At 55.2% G+C, this 16,418-nt stretch overlaps 1 protein-coding gene across 3 annotated transcripts; it reads left to right on the forward strand.

The window, feature by feature from the left end:
- The first annotated feature begins 428 nt into the window (after window positions 1-428).
- PDE4C (phosphodiesterase 4C) lies at window positions 429-13,745 on the forward strand. Of its 3 annotated transcripts, none has more exons than XM_061149827.1 (15): window positions 429-1,026; window positions 4,328-4,519; window positions 5,498-5,534; window positions 5,622-5,695; window positions 5,921-5,973; window positions 6,240-6,352; window positions 6,432-6,525; window positions 7,062-7,225; window positions 7,424-7,522; window positions 7,946-8,110; window positions 8,196-8,295; window positions 8,886-9,040; window positions 10,406-10,528; window positions 10,785-10,967; window positions 11,497-13,745. In XM_061149827.1, the coding sequence occupies exons 1-15, from the start codon at window positions 581-583 to the stop codon at window positions 11,902-11,904; spliced, it is 2,406 nt and encodes an 801-aa protein (XP_061005810.1). In that variant the 5' UTR covers window positions 429-580; the 3' UTR covers window positions 11,905-13,745. The 3 variants fall into 3 exon arrangements, with proteins under 3 accessions (XP_061005810.1, XP_061005811.1, XP_061005812.1); XM_061149828.1 differs by having other exon boundaries at window positions 6,243-6,352; XM_061149829.1 differs by having other exon boundaries at window positions 429-976.
- The last annotated feature ends 2,673 nt before the right edge of the window (window positions 13,746-16,418 follow it).

Here is a 16,418-nt window from a genome sequence, read left to right on the forward strand (position 1 = left end):
TTCTGAAGAATGAGGCAGGACCACCTGACCCCAGCAATCTGAGGGTAGGCCAGTTAGTACAGACTCTTGAATGCCCCCATCCCCAACACTAGGGGCGAAGCTTCCCTTTTCGGGGGTCCTTCCTGGGGTGGGCTATGGCAGCTGAAGCTTCACAGGGCGGAAGGCTTGGCAGGAGTAGAGTGCGGATGTTTGTCCAGTGGAGACAGCAGGAGAGGGGAAAGGATCCAGAGACAGGGCCTGGAGAACGTCAGAGCAGGTGGATGTCACGTGGGGCTTGTGGAGGTGGACAGAAAGACGGGGAGGAGACTTGCAGTGAAGACTTGAGTCTGTTTCCACCTTTCTCCAAGCCTCAGTTTCCCCAACCCGACAAAAGACTCAAGGATTGTAGTTTCTGAGCAGGCTCTTGGTGGCTCTGGCCTCAGTTTCTCCATCTGGAAAATGGGTAGAGGGGATTGAAAGTATTGTGTGGGATCTGGGCAGCCCCTTGACATACTCAGAGACTCCCTAATAATGGCGGGCACTTCCTTTTCCGACTTCCGTATCTCTCTTTTCAGCCCAGCAAGCTGCACCTCTGGGGTACATGCTGACAGAGGGAAGTGGTCTAAGATGCGGTTTCTGGGCTCCCCCAAAGAAGGGAAGCAGAGAGCCCCGTCTAGTTCAGTGCCTCAGTTTCCCCATGTGTCCCCGTGGGGGCGTCTCTGAGCGGGTCCCGCCGCGAAGGCGGGGCGGGTGCGCCTTGGGTTCGCTCCCCGCTGGGCCCCGCCCCCGCGGCTGTCCAGAAAAGGTCCCGCGCAGCCAGTGCTGCGTCCAGCCTCCACGCGATCTTGGCGATGCAGGGTACCCCTGCTCCCGCCCCGGCCCCTGGGCCCAGCTCCCCTCGGGGCTCCCCGCGCGGCTCCCCCGGGCTCTTCAGGAAGCTGCTGGTGAACCAGAGCATCCGCCTGCAGCGGCGCTTCACCTTGGCCCATCCGCTGTGGTGAGGCGAGACAGGGCCTCGCAGGGGTCATCGGAACCGCCGGGCTGGAGGTGGGAAGGGCAGAGTCAAGGACAGTGGGAGCCAGGTTGGAGGGTCAGGGCATAAAAGCTCTGCTCCTTTGCCCTTTTCTCGGGGTTATGTCTCTGCCCCTGCTCTATCTCTGTCTCTTTTAGTTGATGACTGCCTGTCTCTCTCCATCTGTTTCCCTCCACCCACTGCCTGGATACATGCCCAGGGGACCAGCCGTCTGTCCCTTTCCAGCTGCGTGGCCTGGAGCAGAACGGGCCGAGGCTCACGTCTCCTTCTGACCCTTGCCAACCCAGGGCGGGCGGGCTAAACGTCCAGGCAGTGAAGGGATGAGGGTCACTCCCCGCCTTGGTCTGCGCCGGCCATCCGCCCCAGTGCCAACACCAGGGTGGCCTGGCGGCCTCACACTAAGCCCTTGGTGTCCTCGGGGGAAGACGTGATTTGATGGAGGCCTTTGAGGCAGGGAGCTCGCGATCTAAGCGGGCTTGTTGCATGTCCCAGGCTGAAAGCTGACAGGCGCGGAGCGCCACTTCTGCGCAGCCCCACTTGGTTGCCCCCTTCAAAGACTCGTCCGACCGCTTTGGGTTTAAATTCCGGCCCTTGAAGAAGCCACTGTAACATCGTGGGTTGCGGGGCAGAAGCTGGGGTTGGAGGTGGGGCTGCTGGGCGCAGACTGGGTCTGGTACCAGGCGCTTGGTTCGCGCGGCTTTAGCACTCAACTTGGTAACTTGGCACCTGGAGGCTCAGAGACCAAAGGTCCCTTCTCCAAGGTCACACGGCCAGTGACAGCTGGTGGTGGTGGGGAGCAGTCATGACGGTGGTCCTTGATGGCACCATTTCAGGCCAGAGTGGGGTTCCGGGTTCGGGAGAACCCCCCCACCCCCCCGCCAGGTGCGCCAGCTGCCCGCGAAGAGGGGTCCCAGTCGAGGGCTTGGGAGTGAGTACAAAAGCGTCGAGAACGTCAACGGTGAGGCTGGAGGAGGGCGAGTCTCTCCGAAGCCCCTGTGCCTCAGTTTACCTGGGTAACCGATGGATGGACGCGCCGTTCCCACAGTCCGTGCGACTTTCTCCCCGCCGCCCGCGTCATGGAACCACGGCTTGACCCCGCCGCTCTTGGCTAAGTTTAGAGCACAAAGATAAACAGCGTCGTCCGCAGCGAGAAAACCCCGGCTCAGCCCTAACTCTCCGCACTCGCTTTTGGATTCGAACCCAGCACCCTGTGACCTCTCCTGGCCTCAGTTTCCCTATTTATCCACAGTTGCGCCTTTTCCAGAACCTTTGGGGAGAGGAGAGGGAGGGGTAGGTGGTAGCCATTCCCGGGCCTCCCCCTCGGATCGCAGGTTTAGGGTAACCACCGCCAGCAGCCCGCCCCCAAGTCTCCGCCAGTCACTCAGTCCGCTCCAAGGCCGGGGAAACGCAAGGAAGCCCCGCCCCTCCGGGTGACGTCACGAGGCGGGAATGCAGAAGCTCTGGAAGTAGGGACTTCAGCGAGAGCCCAACTCTAACCGACTGAGAGCGATCGGACACAGCCGAACACCCGAATGAGGCCGGACTAAGCCGAATGTGCCCGACGTGGCTTGAGCGCCACCCCGACTTCCTCGAAAACCTCGTGCAGCCGGATACAGCCGAACATGCCCGAAAGCTTCCGAACATACCCGAGTGCACTCGATAGCCAAATTCGGCCGAACACACCCGACCGAATTCAGCCCGAAGAGGCCCAATCCTGTAAAACCAGATCCTTGGGCTTCGCGGTGGCTCAGACGGTAAAGAATCCGCCCGCAATGCGGGAGACCCGGGTTCGGTCCCTGCGTTGGGAAGACGCACTAGAGGAGGGCATGGCATCCCATTCTAGTATTCTTACCTGGAGAATCCCATGAGCAGAGGAGGCTGGCAGGCTACAGCCCATGGACTCGCAAAGAGTCGGACACGACTGAGCGACTAAACGCAGCAAAGCACACTGAAGTCAGAGGGAAGAGGCCCAGTTCTGTATGACCAGACCCAACTCAGTCAAACTCAGCCGTTCATGACCGTTCAGGCCGAATTCCTGACCCCCAACTCGGTCTGAACCGAATTCCCTGCTCAGTCTTCCTTCCGGCAGGCGTCGATCCCAGCCCGCGGACTTGGACGGGATGGCCTGGCAGGGGACCAGGTGGACACTGGCCCTTGGCTAGGAGTCCTGTGTCTAGGGGCGTCCCCCAGGGTCTTCTGTCTCCGCCTCTCCTGCCTGCTCCCTTCTCTGTGACCCACTTGCAGCCCCTCTCTCCTTGTCTCACACTTCTGTTCTAGCCCCACGCCCCCTGCCATTCTTTCTCTGTGGCTGGAGGGAGAGATGGGGCTGAGAGATAGGGGTTGGGGTTGGGGATTGCCTTGAACAGGGGTGCAAAGGCCTGGAGGAAGAAGAGAACAGACAAAGCATTCAGGCCAAAAATAAAGCTGAGGAACTGGGGAGCTAAGGCTGGGGCTGAGTGAGCTGGAGGCGGGGTTGATGAGATGGGGGCGGTGCTATATTATGGTTTAGGGTGAAGGCCTGGAGCTGGGTAAGGGACGGTGGTCCAGGGCACAGCCAAGAGGGCTGAGGGCGGAGCTCTCCTGGCTGTGGGGCACCTTCCAGTGTGCCCCATCTAGGCAAAACCCAGGTGCGTTCCTGAGAGGAAAGCCCAGGAAGTCATTTCCGGTCCCTACGAATTTACCCTTAGTAATCTGGGTAGGTTACGGGCGCCCTGTCGCCCTCCTCAGCTGTTCGGTTGTGACTCCCTAAAAGTGCCCTGGGGATGAAGTCTGCATGCGTGCTAAGTTGCTTGAGTTGTGTTCTACTCTTGGCGACCCTGTGGACTGTAGCCCACCAGGCTCCTCTGTCCTCTGTCCATGGGATTCTCCATACCGGAGTGGGTTGCCGTGTCCTACCCAAAGGGATCTTCCCAACCCAGGGACCAAACCCGTCTCCTGCACTGGCAGGTGGGTTCTTTACCACTAGCGCCACTTGGGAAGCCTGGATGTAGTCTCCGATACCCATATTATAAACGGAGTGGTTGATGTCCACAGGAAAGCTGTGACCCACGCTCACACAGCCACCTGGAGACAGATCCAAAACTCACGTGCTGGAGTCCAGATTAGTCCCCGTGGAAAAGACTCAGGTTCAGAGGCAGAGATGGAGGCGTGAGGGGCACCGTGTCCCTTAGTGCGGGTATGACTGTAGGACAGACGGACAAGCTGCAGGCTACTCCTGCCCTGCCCCGGGGTGGACATGAGAAAATGGATTTAGACTAGGATGTGGCATCCATGTGCCAGGACCCTCGGCTCTGACTATGTCTCCCTTGCCTTCAGCTTGGACCTGGAAAATGGACTCCCGTGTGGTAGAAGCATCCTGGACCCTCAGGCAGGATCTGGCTTTGGCCGGATCGCCCAGGCGCCTGCGCAGCACAGTCAGAGGCGAGAGTCGTTCCTCTACCGCTCGGACAGTGATCACGAACTCTCATCCAAAACCGTGTCTCGGAACTCCTCCGTGGCCAGCGACCTGTGAGTTTGAGGCTGGTGGGATAACACCCCCTCCTACTTTCTTCTTTCCTTTATTCCTCCGTTTCACACACCTCCTTCAGGTGACCATTTGCGCTGGGCTTTGAAGTATAGATAGCAGTTTGCCAGACAACTAACTCACTTACTCAACTGAGCAGGACAATGCTATCCCGCGATCCTTTGTGCTTGACTCCAGGTTGGGGTTGGGTGGTAATCCAGAAACATTAAAGTCAATTAACAGCAACCCAAAAAACTCCTTGATTTGAGCTTCCTCAGTTCAGTTCAGTTCAGTTCAGTCGCTCAGTCGTGTCCAACTCTTTGCCACCCCATGCATGAATCGCAGCACGCCAGGCCTCCCTGTCCATCACAAACTCCCAGAACTTACTCAAACTCATGCCCATAGAGTCGGTGATGCCATCCAGCCATCTCATCCTCTGTCGTCCTCTTCTCCTCCTGCCCCCAATCCCTCCCCGCATCAGGGTCTTTTCCAACGACTTTACTCTTCGCATCAGGTGGCCAAAGTATTGGACTTTCAGCTTCAGCATCAGTCCTTCCAATGAACACCCAGGACTGATCTCCTTTAGGATGGACCGGTTGGATCTCCTTGCAATCCAAGGGACTCTCAAGAGTCTTCTCCACCTCCATAGTTCAAAAGCATCAATTTTTTGGCTCAGTTTTCTTCACAGTCCAACTCTCACATCCATACATGACCACTAGTAGCCATCATTTCCTGTGTCTACTAAGACCCCTGTTGTCCCTGGTACTCAGATTCTCCATTTGTGAGATGGGGTAAAGTGAGTGACTGGTCAGAGGGGCTATGGTGGCCTTCAGAGAAGCGTCGGCTGAGGGGAGACCAGGGACTTCCAGGAAGACATTCCAAGGACGTGCTCAGCTGAGGGCACAGTGTGGGTAAAAGCTGGAAGATGGGGAAGTTTGGGAGGGCTCCTCCTGACTGCCCTTCCATGTCCCGTCTCCCCACAGACACGGAGAAGACCTGATTGTGACGCCCTTTGCCCAGGTGAGTGCCCACCTCTTCCTTCCGTCGTGTGCCAAGCAGGCAGAGCCGACCCCTCCTTTCCAACGCTGACCATCCCTCTCCCGGCAGGTCCTAGCCAGTCTGCGGACAGTTCGGAGCAACGTCGCGGCCCTTGCCCACTTGCAAGATCACTGGGCAGTCAAGTACGCAGGGGGCGGGGCGAGGCGGGGCGGGGGCGGGGCCTGGCAAAGAGGGGCGGGTTCAAAAGACAAGGTGGGCCAAGCAGAGTTGGGCGTGGGCGGAAGGGGCGCAGCTGGCAACTCGCCGGGGCGGGCTGGGGGAGTACCGTATGAGGGGGCGGGGCCTGGAGGTCTTGGGGGCGGGCCCTCTGGGTGGGGCGGACCACTCCTGAGTCTACTGTACTGCAGGCAGGCGTGCGTCTGTAACACCCCACCTGGCAGCCAACCCCCTCCACCAACAGGTAATGTGCCTACTCCTATCCCCTCCTTCCACTGTGGGACAGCTGCGAACTTCCTCTCTATGGTGACCTCTCCAGTCCATGAATCTTTAAGCTGTGCTAATTCTAAGCCCTCTTCCCCCAAACACCCTTGGGGATGGAGAGAGCCCGGGGTCCTGAGTGGCCTCATTAGGAAGAGCTGCAGGGTCCAGATGCAGAGACGGGGGCAGGAGGGGTGCGGGGTTCCCGAGTGGGGGGTGGGGCAGACCCCTGATCAACTTGGCCCCCAGAAGACACTGGGCAGAAGCTGGCTTTGGAGACACTGGACGAGCTGGACTGGTGTCTGGATCAGCTGGAGACATTGCAGACACGGCACTCAGTGGGGGAGATGGCCTCCAACAAGGTGAGGGAGGCCAGATAACTGCGACCCCTTGCCTCTGTCCGCAGGGCCCCATCATCACTGTCCTCATCTTCCCCTGCAGTTCAAGCGGATGCTGAACCGGGAGCTGAGTCACCTGTCTGAAACCAGCCGCTCAGGGAACCAAGTGTCCGAGTACATATCCCAAACCTTCCTGGGTGAGCTATGGTGGGTTATTGCCTAGGCCAGATTGCAGAGATAGGAAGAGGGAAGAGAAAGAAAGGCTTCTACTACAGAGCTCAACTGAGGAAGATAGAACCAGACACGGACACCTCCAGCCCTGTGGGGTAAGGCTGGACCAAAGGGAGGAACAGGAGGATCTTCCAGGAGGAGGGGGACATTAAAGCTAGGGTTTTGAAGCGTGAGTAGAAGTTTGTCAAGGAGGCGCTAGCAGGAACCATGCAGCTGGGTCTCCAGTTTGGGAGATGGAAAGGACATTTGGCTTTCCAGAAAAAATGCTAAGCTCCAGATGCCCAGAGGCCATGTCCAGCAGAAGGGGTTACTGAGATCAACCTTAAACAGAGGGGAAGGGTAGCTACAGGTCAGACAGGACTTTACTCTGAGATTACTTTGATTCAGGTAAAAAGGCAATAAGCTGATCTCAAGTCTTGGCAAGGTCCAGTACCTGAGGCCAAGCAGACTAATGCTAGCAGGTGAACTGACTTTTCTGAGTCCTACCCTTCCCCACCTACAGAGCAGCAGACTGAGGTGGAGTTACCCAGGGTGACCCCTGCAGAGCCCCCGAAGCCCGTGTCCCAGATCAGCAGCCTGCGTGGACTTCCCCACAGTTCCAGTCTTTCCACAGCCACTGTCCCACGCTTTGGGGTCCAGACGGATCAGGAGGGGCAGCTGGCCAAGGTGGGTTTCCAGTGGGGATGCTGAAACGCAGGTTTGAGTGCTTGCTCTGTGTGGATACCCTATTTTGGGCCTCAGTTTGCCCACCTGTATACTGACCAGGTGGGGCTCCTGGGAGGACCTGAGGCCTGGGAGGGGGGTCGAGGCTCCAGAGTCTGTGGAAGTTGGGCTGGAGTTAAGCTCCAGTCTTCCACATTTTAGGAACTGGAAGACACCAACAAGTGGGGGCTTGATGTGTTCAAGGTGGCAGAGCTCAGCGGGAACCGGCCTCTCACAGCGATCATGTTCAGCATCTTTCAGGTACCTCCCCTGCCCGCGGCTTCTGATACCCTGCGTCTCCTTCACTTCTTCCTACCTCAGGACCTCAGGGGACACATAATCCTCAAATCCTCCCTAACATGTCTGAATGGGGTCATTTGAGTAGGGGCATTGAAGGATGGATAGGAGTTCATTAGGTTTAACATTTCATTGCTGACTATCAACAAAACTCAGCCTTAGGCCAGGCCTGAAGAGACGCAGCCTGGAGGGAATAACTGTATGGTCAGAGATGAGAAAGAGGGGAAGGACAGAGACCAAGGGAAATCAGAGGGAAAGCAGGCAAGGCATCCTGGAAGAGGGGGCGCTTGAGAGACGGCTAGGGATTCAGAAGGAGAGAAGGCATAGGAATAGCGTGTGCTGCCACCCAGAGGCCGAGGCCCTGACTAGGGGCCTGTGATGGACCAGGAACGGGACCTGCTCAAGACATTTCAGATCCCAGCAGACACGCTTGCCACCTACCTGCTGATGCTGGAGGGTCACTACCACAACGATGTGGCCTACCACAACAGCCTACATGCTGCTGATGTGGCCCAGTCCACACACGTGCTGCTGGCCACACCTGCGCTTGAGGTAGGCCCCGGGGCTGCAGGCGCCTCTGGTGGGTGCAGGGCACAGAGACCCTGTCCCTCACCTCTCATGTTCCATGCCCACTCAGGCCGTGTTCACAGACCTGGAAGTCCTGGCTGCCATCTTTGCAAGTGCCATCCATGACGTGGACCATCCGGGGGTCTCCAATCAGTTTCTCATTAACACCAGTGAGTTAGGGAGCTGGGCCCTGCCACCACCTGTCAATCAAGTGATGTTAGGTGGTCCCATCCCTGCTCTGAGTCTCCCTGTTTGTGAAACAGCTGCCACAATCTTCCCTCCCTTAGGTGCTCAGAGCAGGTCTAGATATACAGCAGATACCTGATAAATGAGAGAATAATAAATATGGCAGAGCTGATGTGAGCCCACTGAGATTTAAAGTTTAGGATCCTTTAGGAGGTGTAAGCAATGGTTAGGTACCTCATATATATTGATACATCCCTGGAGAGGTGGAAATAAAGAGTGGAGCCCTGACTCAGTAGTTCATTCAACCAGCACTCAGCACTCTCTCCTGCCATGCCAAGTCTCCAAGGAGTCACCAGTCTCAAGGAGGCAGAGCTGAACACAGATGCCCCCAGCCCTTAAGAACCAGGTCAGGGCCATGGGGAGAGACAGGGTCCTAGAAGGCTTCCTAGAGGAAGGGGGCATTAAAGTTGGGGCTTCAATGCATGAGTAGGAGTTTGCCAAGACTTTACAGAACCAGCCTTTGGGTGGAGTGGGTTGGGTATGTGGGTCTTGAGACTCTCCACCTCCCCCACAGACTCAGAGCTTGCACTTATGTACAATGATGCCTCCGTGCTGGAGAACCACCACCTGGCTGTGGGCTTCAAGCTGCTGCAAGCAGAGAACTGTGACATCTTTCAGAACCTCAGCACCAAGCAGCGGCTGAGTCTGCGCAGGATGGTCATTGACATAGTGAGATCACAGTGATGGATGGGAGGGTGATTTTGGCATGGCTTGGGGTTCGGTTGGATGAGGGCATCTCCCTATTCTGAGCCTGAGCTTCCTGGTTTTGTAAAATGAGACAATGACTGTCCAAGCCTTGGGTGGGACTGATGGCCCTTGGTTAGGCTAATCAAGTCTTGGATGCAATTCACGTGCAAACTATGTGGAAACTCTTTCTTTCCCAGAAACTTTTCTTTCTGGGATTTCAGGTGCAACTTTATCTGCATTTGGTATTTTTCAAGTTGGGAGACACCAATACGTTCTGTGACCTTATGTCTCAAGTCATTTAACTAGCATTTATTGAGCCTCTACTGTGTGCTGGCCCTTTGCCAGTGACCATTAGAATTCTTATCTTCATGAGACTTACACTCTGTGGGGGAGATGGACACACAGGCATAGCCATGATGGGGGACCTGTAGACAGACCCTGTGACAGAGAGGTGTTCAGGGTGGGAGGACTTCCCCAAGAGGGAACAATGAAGCCGGGGCCTGCAGAGTGCAGGGGATCATGAGATGGGGAGGAGTGTTTCCAGCAGAGGGAATAGCATGTGGGGAGGGCTCAGAGGAAACCAAGGCTCCAAGTGAAGAAGAACTAAAAGTTTGGTAAGGGAGAGTGGGAGCTTTGGGCAGTAGGCACCCCCAGCAGAAGCATCATTTGGGCCAGATGGGAGGTTTGGGGAGAAGATTTGAGACTTCTTTCTGATCCTCAGAGAAACCCATGGGTCATTCCTGGGCTGGGCCTGTGGGGTACAGCTAAGTAATTTTTAAACAATCATGTTCAAGGCAGAACTTTCTTTCTAATGGCTGAAAACAGCCCTCCCAGCCACGCAGCAGCCACAGAGAAGTTTGGGGAGTACCAAGGACACCTGTGACTCCCACAGCCCTCTGGATAAATCCCCCGCACCCCCCTGAGGCCCTCCCCACTCTTATCACCCTCACTTGCTCCTCTGTTGCTCCGGCACTCATTTGTTCCAGGCACAGCTGTCTCCTCTGTGTAGCCTCAGGGCCTTTGCACTGGCCGTGTCATCAGTGGGGTCTCTCTACTGCCCTCAAGCACACTCATCTCAGCCCCCAGGTTTAATCTCCTTCCTCCATGCCCTGTCCCACGTGTGGGATGCACCCCACAAGTCCAGCAACCTTGGAGAAGGGAGTATTGACTCAGCCTCTTTGTGAGCTGGTTTTGCAATGAATCTCGTTACATGCCCCCATTTCTCAGGTGAGGACACTGAGGCTCAGAGGGTTGAAGAACCAAGTGGGTCCAGCATCTGCGAGGTGGGGAATGGGGATGGGGCAGGCGTTATCTTCATACCTGTCATCTTCCCTCGCCTGCCCCCAGGTGCTGGCCACGGACATGTCCAAACACATGAACCTCCTGGCTGACCTCAAGACCATGGTGGAGACCAAGAAGGTGACAAGTCTTGGAGTCTTGCTGCTAGACAACTACTCTGACCGCATCCAGGTGTGTGGCTGGGCAGCCCTGGGCTGATTTCCACAGCTCTCCTTTAGCTCCATGTATGAAGTGCCGACTGAATGCCCAACTTGAAGAAACAGAGGCACCTATGGTCATGTGCCTTTGTCTTAGCCACCTCTTCCCCTCCCTGGCCTCAGCTTCCCCACCTGTAAGATGGCTGTGTCCATGGCACCAGCCTCTTTAGGGCAGGTACCAGGCCTGGGGATGGCCTGGCCTGAGCCCTCCCGAGCCTCGATCTCACTAGGTCTTGCAAAGCCTGGTGCACTGTGCTGACCTCAGCAACCCCACCAAGCCGCTACCACTCTACCGCCAGTGGACAGACCGTATCATGGCCGAGTTCTTCCAGCAGGGCGACTCTGAACGGGAATCAGGCCTGGACATCAGCCCCATGTGTGACAAGCACACAGCTTCAGTGGAGAAGTCCCAGGTCTGAGAGTGACTGATTCGAGATGGTGGGCACTGGGGAGAGGGGAGAGAAAGGAGTGGCTGAGCTGACCCTATGATTCTTGGCTCGACCCCAGGCTGGCAAATGAGGCAGTGTAGCCTAAGGGTCTGCACTGGCCTGGGTCTGATGTGTCCCGGGATATATTCCCTCTGGGATGCTTTAAGAGAGATCTGCACTTGCTCGTGGAGTTTGGAAATGCTTGTTCTGGGTGACGTGGAGTATTTTAGAAGGGGTCCCAGTCTGAGGGCACATTCTTCAGCTCTGAGGAGTCGGGAGTCAGGGCTAAGGTGGGTGGAAAGACTTAGGTGTTGGGGAAGCCTAGAAGGGGCGGGGGAGGCGTCCTAGAGGAGGGGTTTTTTGAAGAGGGTTTTGAAGGATGAATAGGAGTTGGAAAATGGCATTCCAGGCAGAGGGGAACAACCTGGGCAAAGGCCTGCCTGGACTGAGCTTAGGTTCCACAGTGATGCACCATTCAGCAACCTCTACCCCCTCAACTTTGCATTACCCACAGGTGGGTTTCATTGACTATATTGCCCATCCACTGTGGGAGACATGGGCTGACCTGGTACACCCAGATGCACAGGACCTGCTGGACACTCTGGAGGACAACCGCGAGTGGTACCAGAGCAAGATCCCACGCAGCCCTGAGGACCCCACCAGCCCCAAGCAGGGTAGCCCTGACAGATTTCAGTTTCAGCTCACTCTGGAGGAGGCAGAAGAAGAGGAGGAAGAAGAGGAGAAAGCATTGGATGGGGAGGCCTCAAAGTCACCTGACACTGAGCTCCTACCCTCTGAGGCCAGCCCAGACCCTGGAGCTAGCCCAGACCCTGGGGCCCCACACCTGGATTACCAGAGGACTGTGGGCAAGCCCTGCATGGACCATGAGGGCAATGTAATGGCTGAGCCTTTGGGCACCTAATGGCCCCTGGTGGGTGGGTGGATTTTCCAGGAAGAGGTCCCAGGTGGCCCCACTTTGCCTCCCAGGGAGACAACTGGGCTTTTTGCTACAGGCAGGTCTCAGGGTTGAATTGGAGGCATCTGGCTGGGGTCCACTCTGACCCTGGGATCGGCTGAGAGAGCTCTCCAAGGAGCTGGGCTGGAGGAGGGGCAGCTTCTTCCAGGGCTCTTGAATTCTCCCTCCTGGACTTCCACCCCTGGTGTAGAAAGTGTCTGCCAGGCACCTTTGTCCATCTTGCCCAGTGGTCACTCTTGAGCCACTCCATCACTTTATTCTTTCATGCTTTATCAGATATTTACTGGGCACGTACTGTGTGCCAGGCCTGTGCCTGTTCTGTGCCTCTGGGGTACCTCTGCACAAGGAGATGGGGAATCAGTCTCGAGGAGATGACCCCTCCCTTAGACACCTCCCCTAAGTCTACCAGTCAGCTCACTGAAAGAGAACGAGAATTTGGATGGGGGAGTTCTCAGCACCAAACTTCATCTGGACCCAATCCTGGCTCTGGAGTTCCGGTGGTGATGGGGGGTGATGGTAGGGGCCAAGAAAGAGAGGGATCTGTGTCAGGAACTGTCTCTGAACGTTGATTTAGCCTTCACTGCTTGTGCACGGGCCGTTGCTTTAAGTTGCTGTGGTTTCTGTCTTCAGGTCTAAGGATGCTGGTTCTCCCTGGCCCCAGGGCCTCTGGCTGGCTCCCTCATACTCTCTCCCTTTTCTAGCACAGTAACAAAAGCACAGAATTCTCCCCCAAGGAAGGTCCTCTCCATCTTCTGATTCTGAGGCTGTCTAGACCCCCCATAGGGAAAAGGAGGCCTCTGACACTTTCTCGTGAGTCATCACCCCTGCTGGGCCTCAGTTCCCCCTCTACTTGGGTAAATTGTGGTTGGAGGGTGATGTGTGTGACCTCCCTGAAATATCTTAGAAATATGGGGCATTTGCTTGGATTAAAATAAACTTTATCGCACAGAATTAGTACCGTGCCGGTTTCACGAATGGGGAAACAGGAGCGGAGAGTCTGTCCCGTGGTCTCAGGGCTCAAGGCCATGCTGCTTGCTGGACTCCAGACGTTAGCCAGCGGCGCCCCCTGGTGGCAGGAGGCGCAGAGGGGAGGCGGGGAGAATTCGGGGGTCCTCGTCTTGCGGGAAGTCCCTCCGCGCCCGGCTAGGTGGAGTTCATCCTGATGGTTGCGGGCCTGGCGCGGAGCAGGTGAGGTGGCTCTGTGCTCAAGTCTCAGATTCAATTTTCACTTCCGGAGTCCTCAGTATCCCCCATCCCCCCACCCCGCTACCCTCCCTCCCTGCGTGTCTGAAGATTTATACATGACAGAAGTCATTACAGAGCAGCCTCTGGCTTCAAAAACAGCTGGCTTCATTCCTAAATAATTTCATTAATAATTCCATTCCATTGATAATTCATTGTCATCACAATCAATCATCTAACTTCACCGAGGGAGAATTAAAGGGCATCTGGATCATGAACTTGGTACATTTCCTTCCAGGCTTTTAAAAGGCAGAGATTTATGGGATTTTTATTTATAATTTTTTTATCCTTCCCCCTTTATTTGCAAGTAATACATGGTCACTGTAGAGAATTTGCAAATAATGGAAACATGTAAGGATGAAAATAAAATTCTGCTGTAACCTCACCCCTAGATCATCTGCCTTCAGCATTTCACCTTATTTCTGTTTTTTTCTCTCCCTCATTCATGAGAACATTCATATGTTCTCCTTCAATTTGGGCCACAGCTATTCCTCCGTCTCCTCACCGTGAACACTATGCATGCTGGCTTTTCATACCCCAAGCACAATGCCACCTCAGGCCCATTGCACATGCTGTGCCCACCACCTGGAATACTTCTGTGCCTCATCCTCACCCTTTGGGTCTCAGCTCAGCATCCCCTCCTCCAGGAAGTCCTTCCTGACTCTCCCCCTCCCACTCCAGGCTGGCAATAGTAGAAGCTCTCTGGGACTCTTTGCTTTGTTTCTACAACTCTCTCCAGACTGAGATCTTCAGACTCCCCCAGAGACTGACTTTGACAACTTCAACAAATCTCTTAACCTTCCCGAGCCTTTGTCATTTCACAGGTAGAATGGGCTTGCTTTGTGCATGTGTGTGTGCTAAGTCGCTTCAGTCATATCCGACTCTTTGTGACCCTGTGGACTGTAGCCCTCCAGGCTCCTCTGTCCATGGGATTCTCCAGGCAAGAATACAGGAGAGGGTTGCCATGCCGTCCTCCAGGGGGTCTTCTCGACCCAGGGATTGAACTGCATCTGTTATGTCTCTTGCAGTAGCAGGAGGGTTCTTTACCACTAGTGCCCTTTTTATTCTTTCCATTTCACAGAAGTAGGACCTGAAGCTCAAGAGAGAGGGAGGAAGTCACTTGCATGCTCCAGGTCCCCCATTTTCTCCTGTTTAGGGTCTTTCCTGAGGGATACACTCTTTGCCTTTGTGGCCCACCCTAGACCCAAAGGGAAAGGAGAAGTTCTTTAGGGCCCCTGGGAACTTTCAGGCCTTGACTCTAGGACCTGTTTGCCCTCTGTTTAGGAAGAAAATATTGCCTGGCCCCCCTTACAGAGCTGAAGAGGGGCTGTCCCTTGAGCTTATTTAGTGAGTTCCAGCCTCAAGGCCTTTGCACTTGCTGTTCCCTCTGTCCAGAGCACTGTTCCCCCACTTCTCCCAGTGGCCAGCTCCTTTTCCTCCTTCAGATTCCTGCTCAAATGTCACTTCCTTGAAGAGGCCTTCCCTAACCTCAGTGGCCAAAGTCACCCTCCCTTCAATCATTCATTGAGTCATTGATTCATTCATATCATACCATCACAGGGTGCCTACTGTGTCTACAGGTGTAGGTGCTAAGACACCGATCCCTGACTCTCCCCCCCCCCACCCCCCGCCCCCGGCTATGTCTCCCTGGCTCATAGGACATCTCGCCTTAAGTCTGTAGCTCCCACCTCCAATTCAACCATCCCTAACTCCAGATCCTTTTGCTGATTCTTAACAATAAAGTCCTTCCATTAGTTTTACTTTTTTTTTCTCATTAGTTTTACTTTTAAATACCAAATACCTTGGGGCAGAAGCTGGTACACATTGTTGTGAGCTTTTACCCTTTGGGGGAAAAATAAGTGGGTATTGCCGACTGCCGCCCGAACATGCATCTGGGAGGTCAGGGAGCCTAGCAAACTCGCATGCCTTCACCTCCACCAGGGCAACGCCTGGAGCCCCCCACTCCCCACCCCAAAGCGGGAACTCAACTGCTGGTCTTCCAGTGGGGAGAGTTGGAGGTGGATTTATATTTATATTTTAAAAATTTTCCCAATTCGCCGCAGTTAGTTTGTGATACTTTTATAGTCCGAGTGAGGAGGAGGGACAAAGATGTTATCCTTTGGAAAAAATAGATTTCCCAACTGCAGGGAGAGCAGGAGGGACTTCTCCGCACTTCCGGGGCGCTGGGGGCGGGGGGCGGCCTCCAGGCGCTAAGTTATTCTGGTCTAAAGGCGCCTCTGCAGCTGGTGAGCTTTTTATAAACAGGACCAGCCCCGCCCCTCGTCTCCAGAGGAGGAATAAGGGAGATCAGAATTTTCCTGGGGCCACACGCCCCCTGCCGGGTGTGGAGACCGGAGATGGGGCGGACGGTAGCGCCCTGGAATGGAGGCCGAGGTCTCATTCTTCCGCGCCACCCCCTACTCTGACTTTTTCACATCAGGATCGTTGGGGGATGACGGGTCATCTTGGACCCCAGAGTCTCCATCTCTGAGTCTCGTTTTGCCAGGATGCTGGAGGGAGGACTCTCCATCCCCGTCGTTTAGCTCAGGAGTCCGGCAGGAGGACAGCATCTCCCACCCCACCCCACTTCTCTATTGCAGGGTATTTGAACCTCGCTGTTTCCTACGTTTTTTTTTTTTTTTTAACCGCAGACTTTGCGAGATTAGGGGACAGGCTGTTTTCCTGCCCTACCTCCGCAATTTGAGTTTTTCTTCGAATTTTTCTCTGGAAAATGGGGCGCAGGAAGGAGAGGGGTTCCCGGAGAGTCCCTCAGCACCCCCCCCCCCCTTTTCCGGAAATCGGTGGCGGAGGGTGTCTCTCTTGATCCCGATTTCTCTTTTCTTCATCTCAGAAACAGGGTGGAGCATCTACTAGCCCGACCCCCTTCAGGGGTCTTGAGTGTGTTAGTCGCTCAGTCGTGTCCAGTTCTTTGCGACTCCGTGGACTATAGCCCTCCAGGCTCCTCTGTCCATGGAATTATCCAGGCAAGAATACTGGAATGGGTAGCCATTCTCTTCTCCAGAGGATCTTCCCAACCCAGGGATCGAACCCAGGTCTCCCGCATTGCAGTCAGATTTTTTACCGTCTGAGCCACCAGGGTACATATCAGAAATGAGACGGGGTCTATCTTGATCCCTATTTCCCCTATTTCTTCTTTTATACTTACTTTGAACCCCGTAAATAGGAGATATGGAGTATTTTCTCGAACCTCACTTCCT

This window comes from Dama dama, chromosome 9, assembly GCF_033118175.1.
Source record: "Dama dama isolate Ldn47 chromosome 9, ASM3311817v1, whole genome shotgun sequence".
Classification (NCBI taxonomy): domain Eukaryota; kingdom Metazoa; phylum Chordata; class Mammalia; order Artiodactyla; family Cervidae; genus Dama; species Dama dama.

What these genes read in the sequence shown, in the direction of transcription:
- PDE4C (XM_061149827.1), top strand. Translation starts at nt 581, where the DNA reads ATGCTGACAGAGGGAAGTGGTCTAAGATGCGGTTTCTGGGCTCCCCCA. An exon ending in TCAGTTTCTCATTAACACCA is followed by an intron (nt 8,296 to 8,885) that starts GTGAGTTAGGGA and finishes CCTCCCCCACAG; the next exon opens with ACTCAGAGCTTGCACTTATG. An exon ending in CTTCAGTGGAGAAGTCCCAG is followed by an intron (nt 10,968 to 11,496) that starts GTCTGAGAGTGA and finishes CATTACCCACAG; the next exon opens with GTGGGTTTCATTGACTATAT.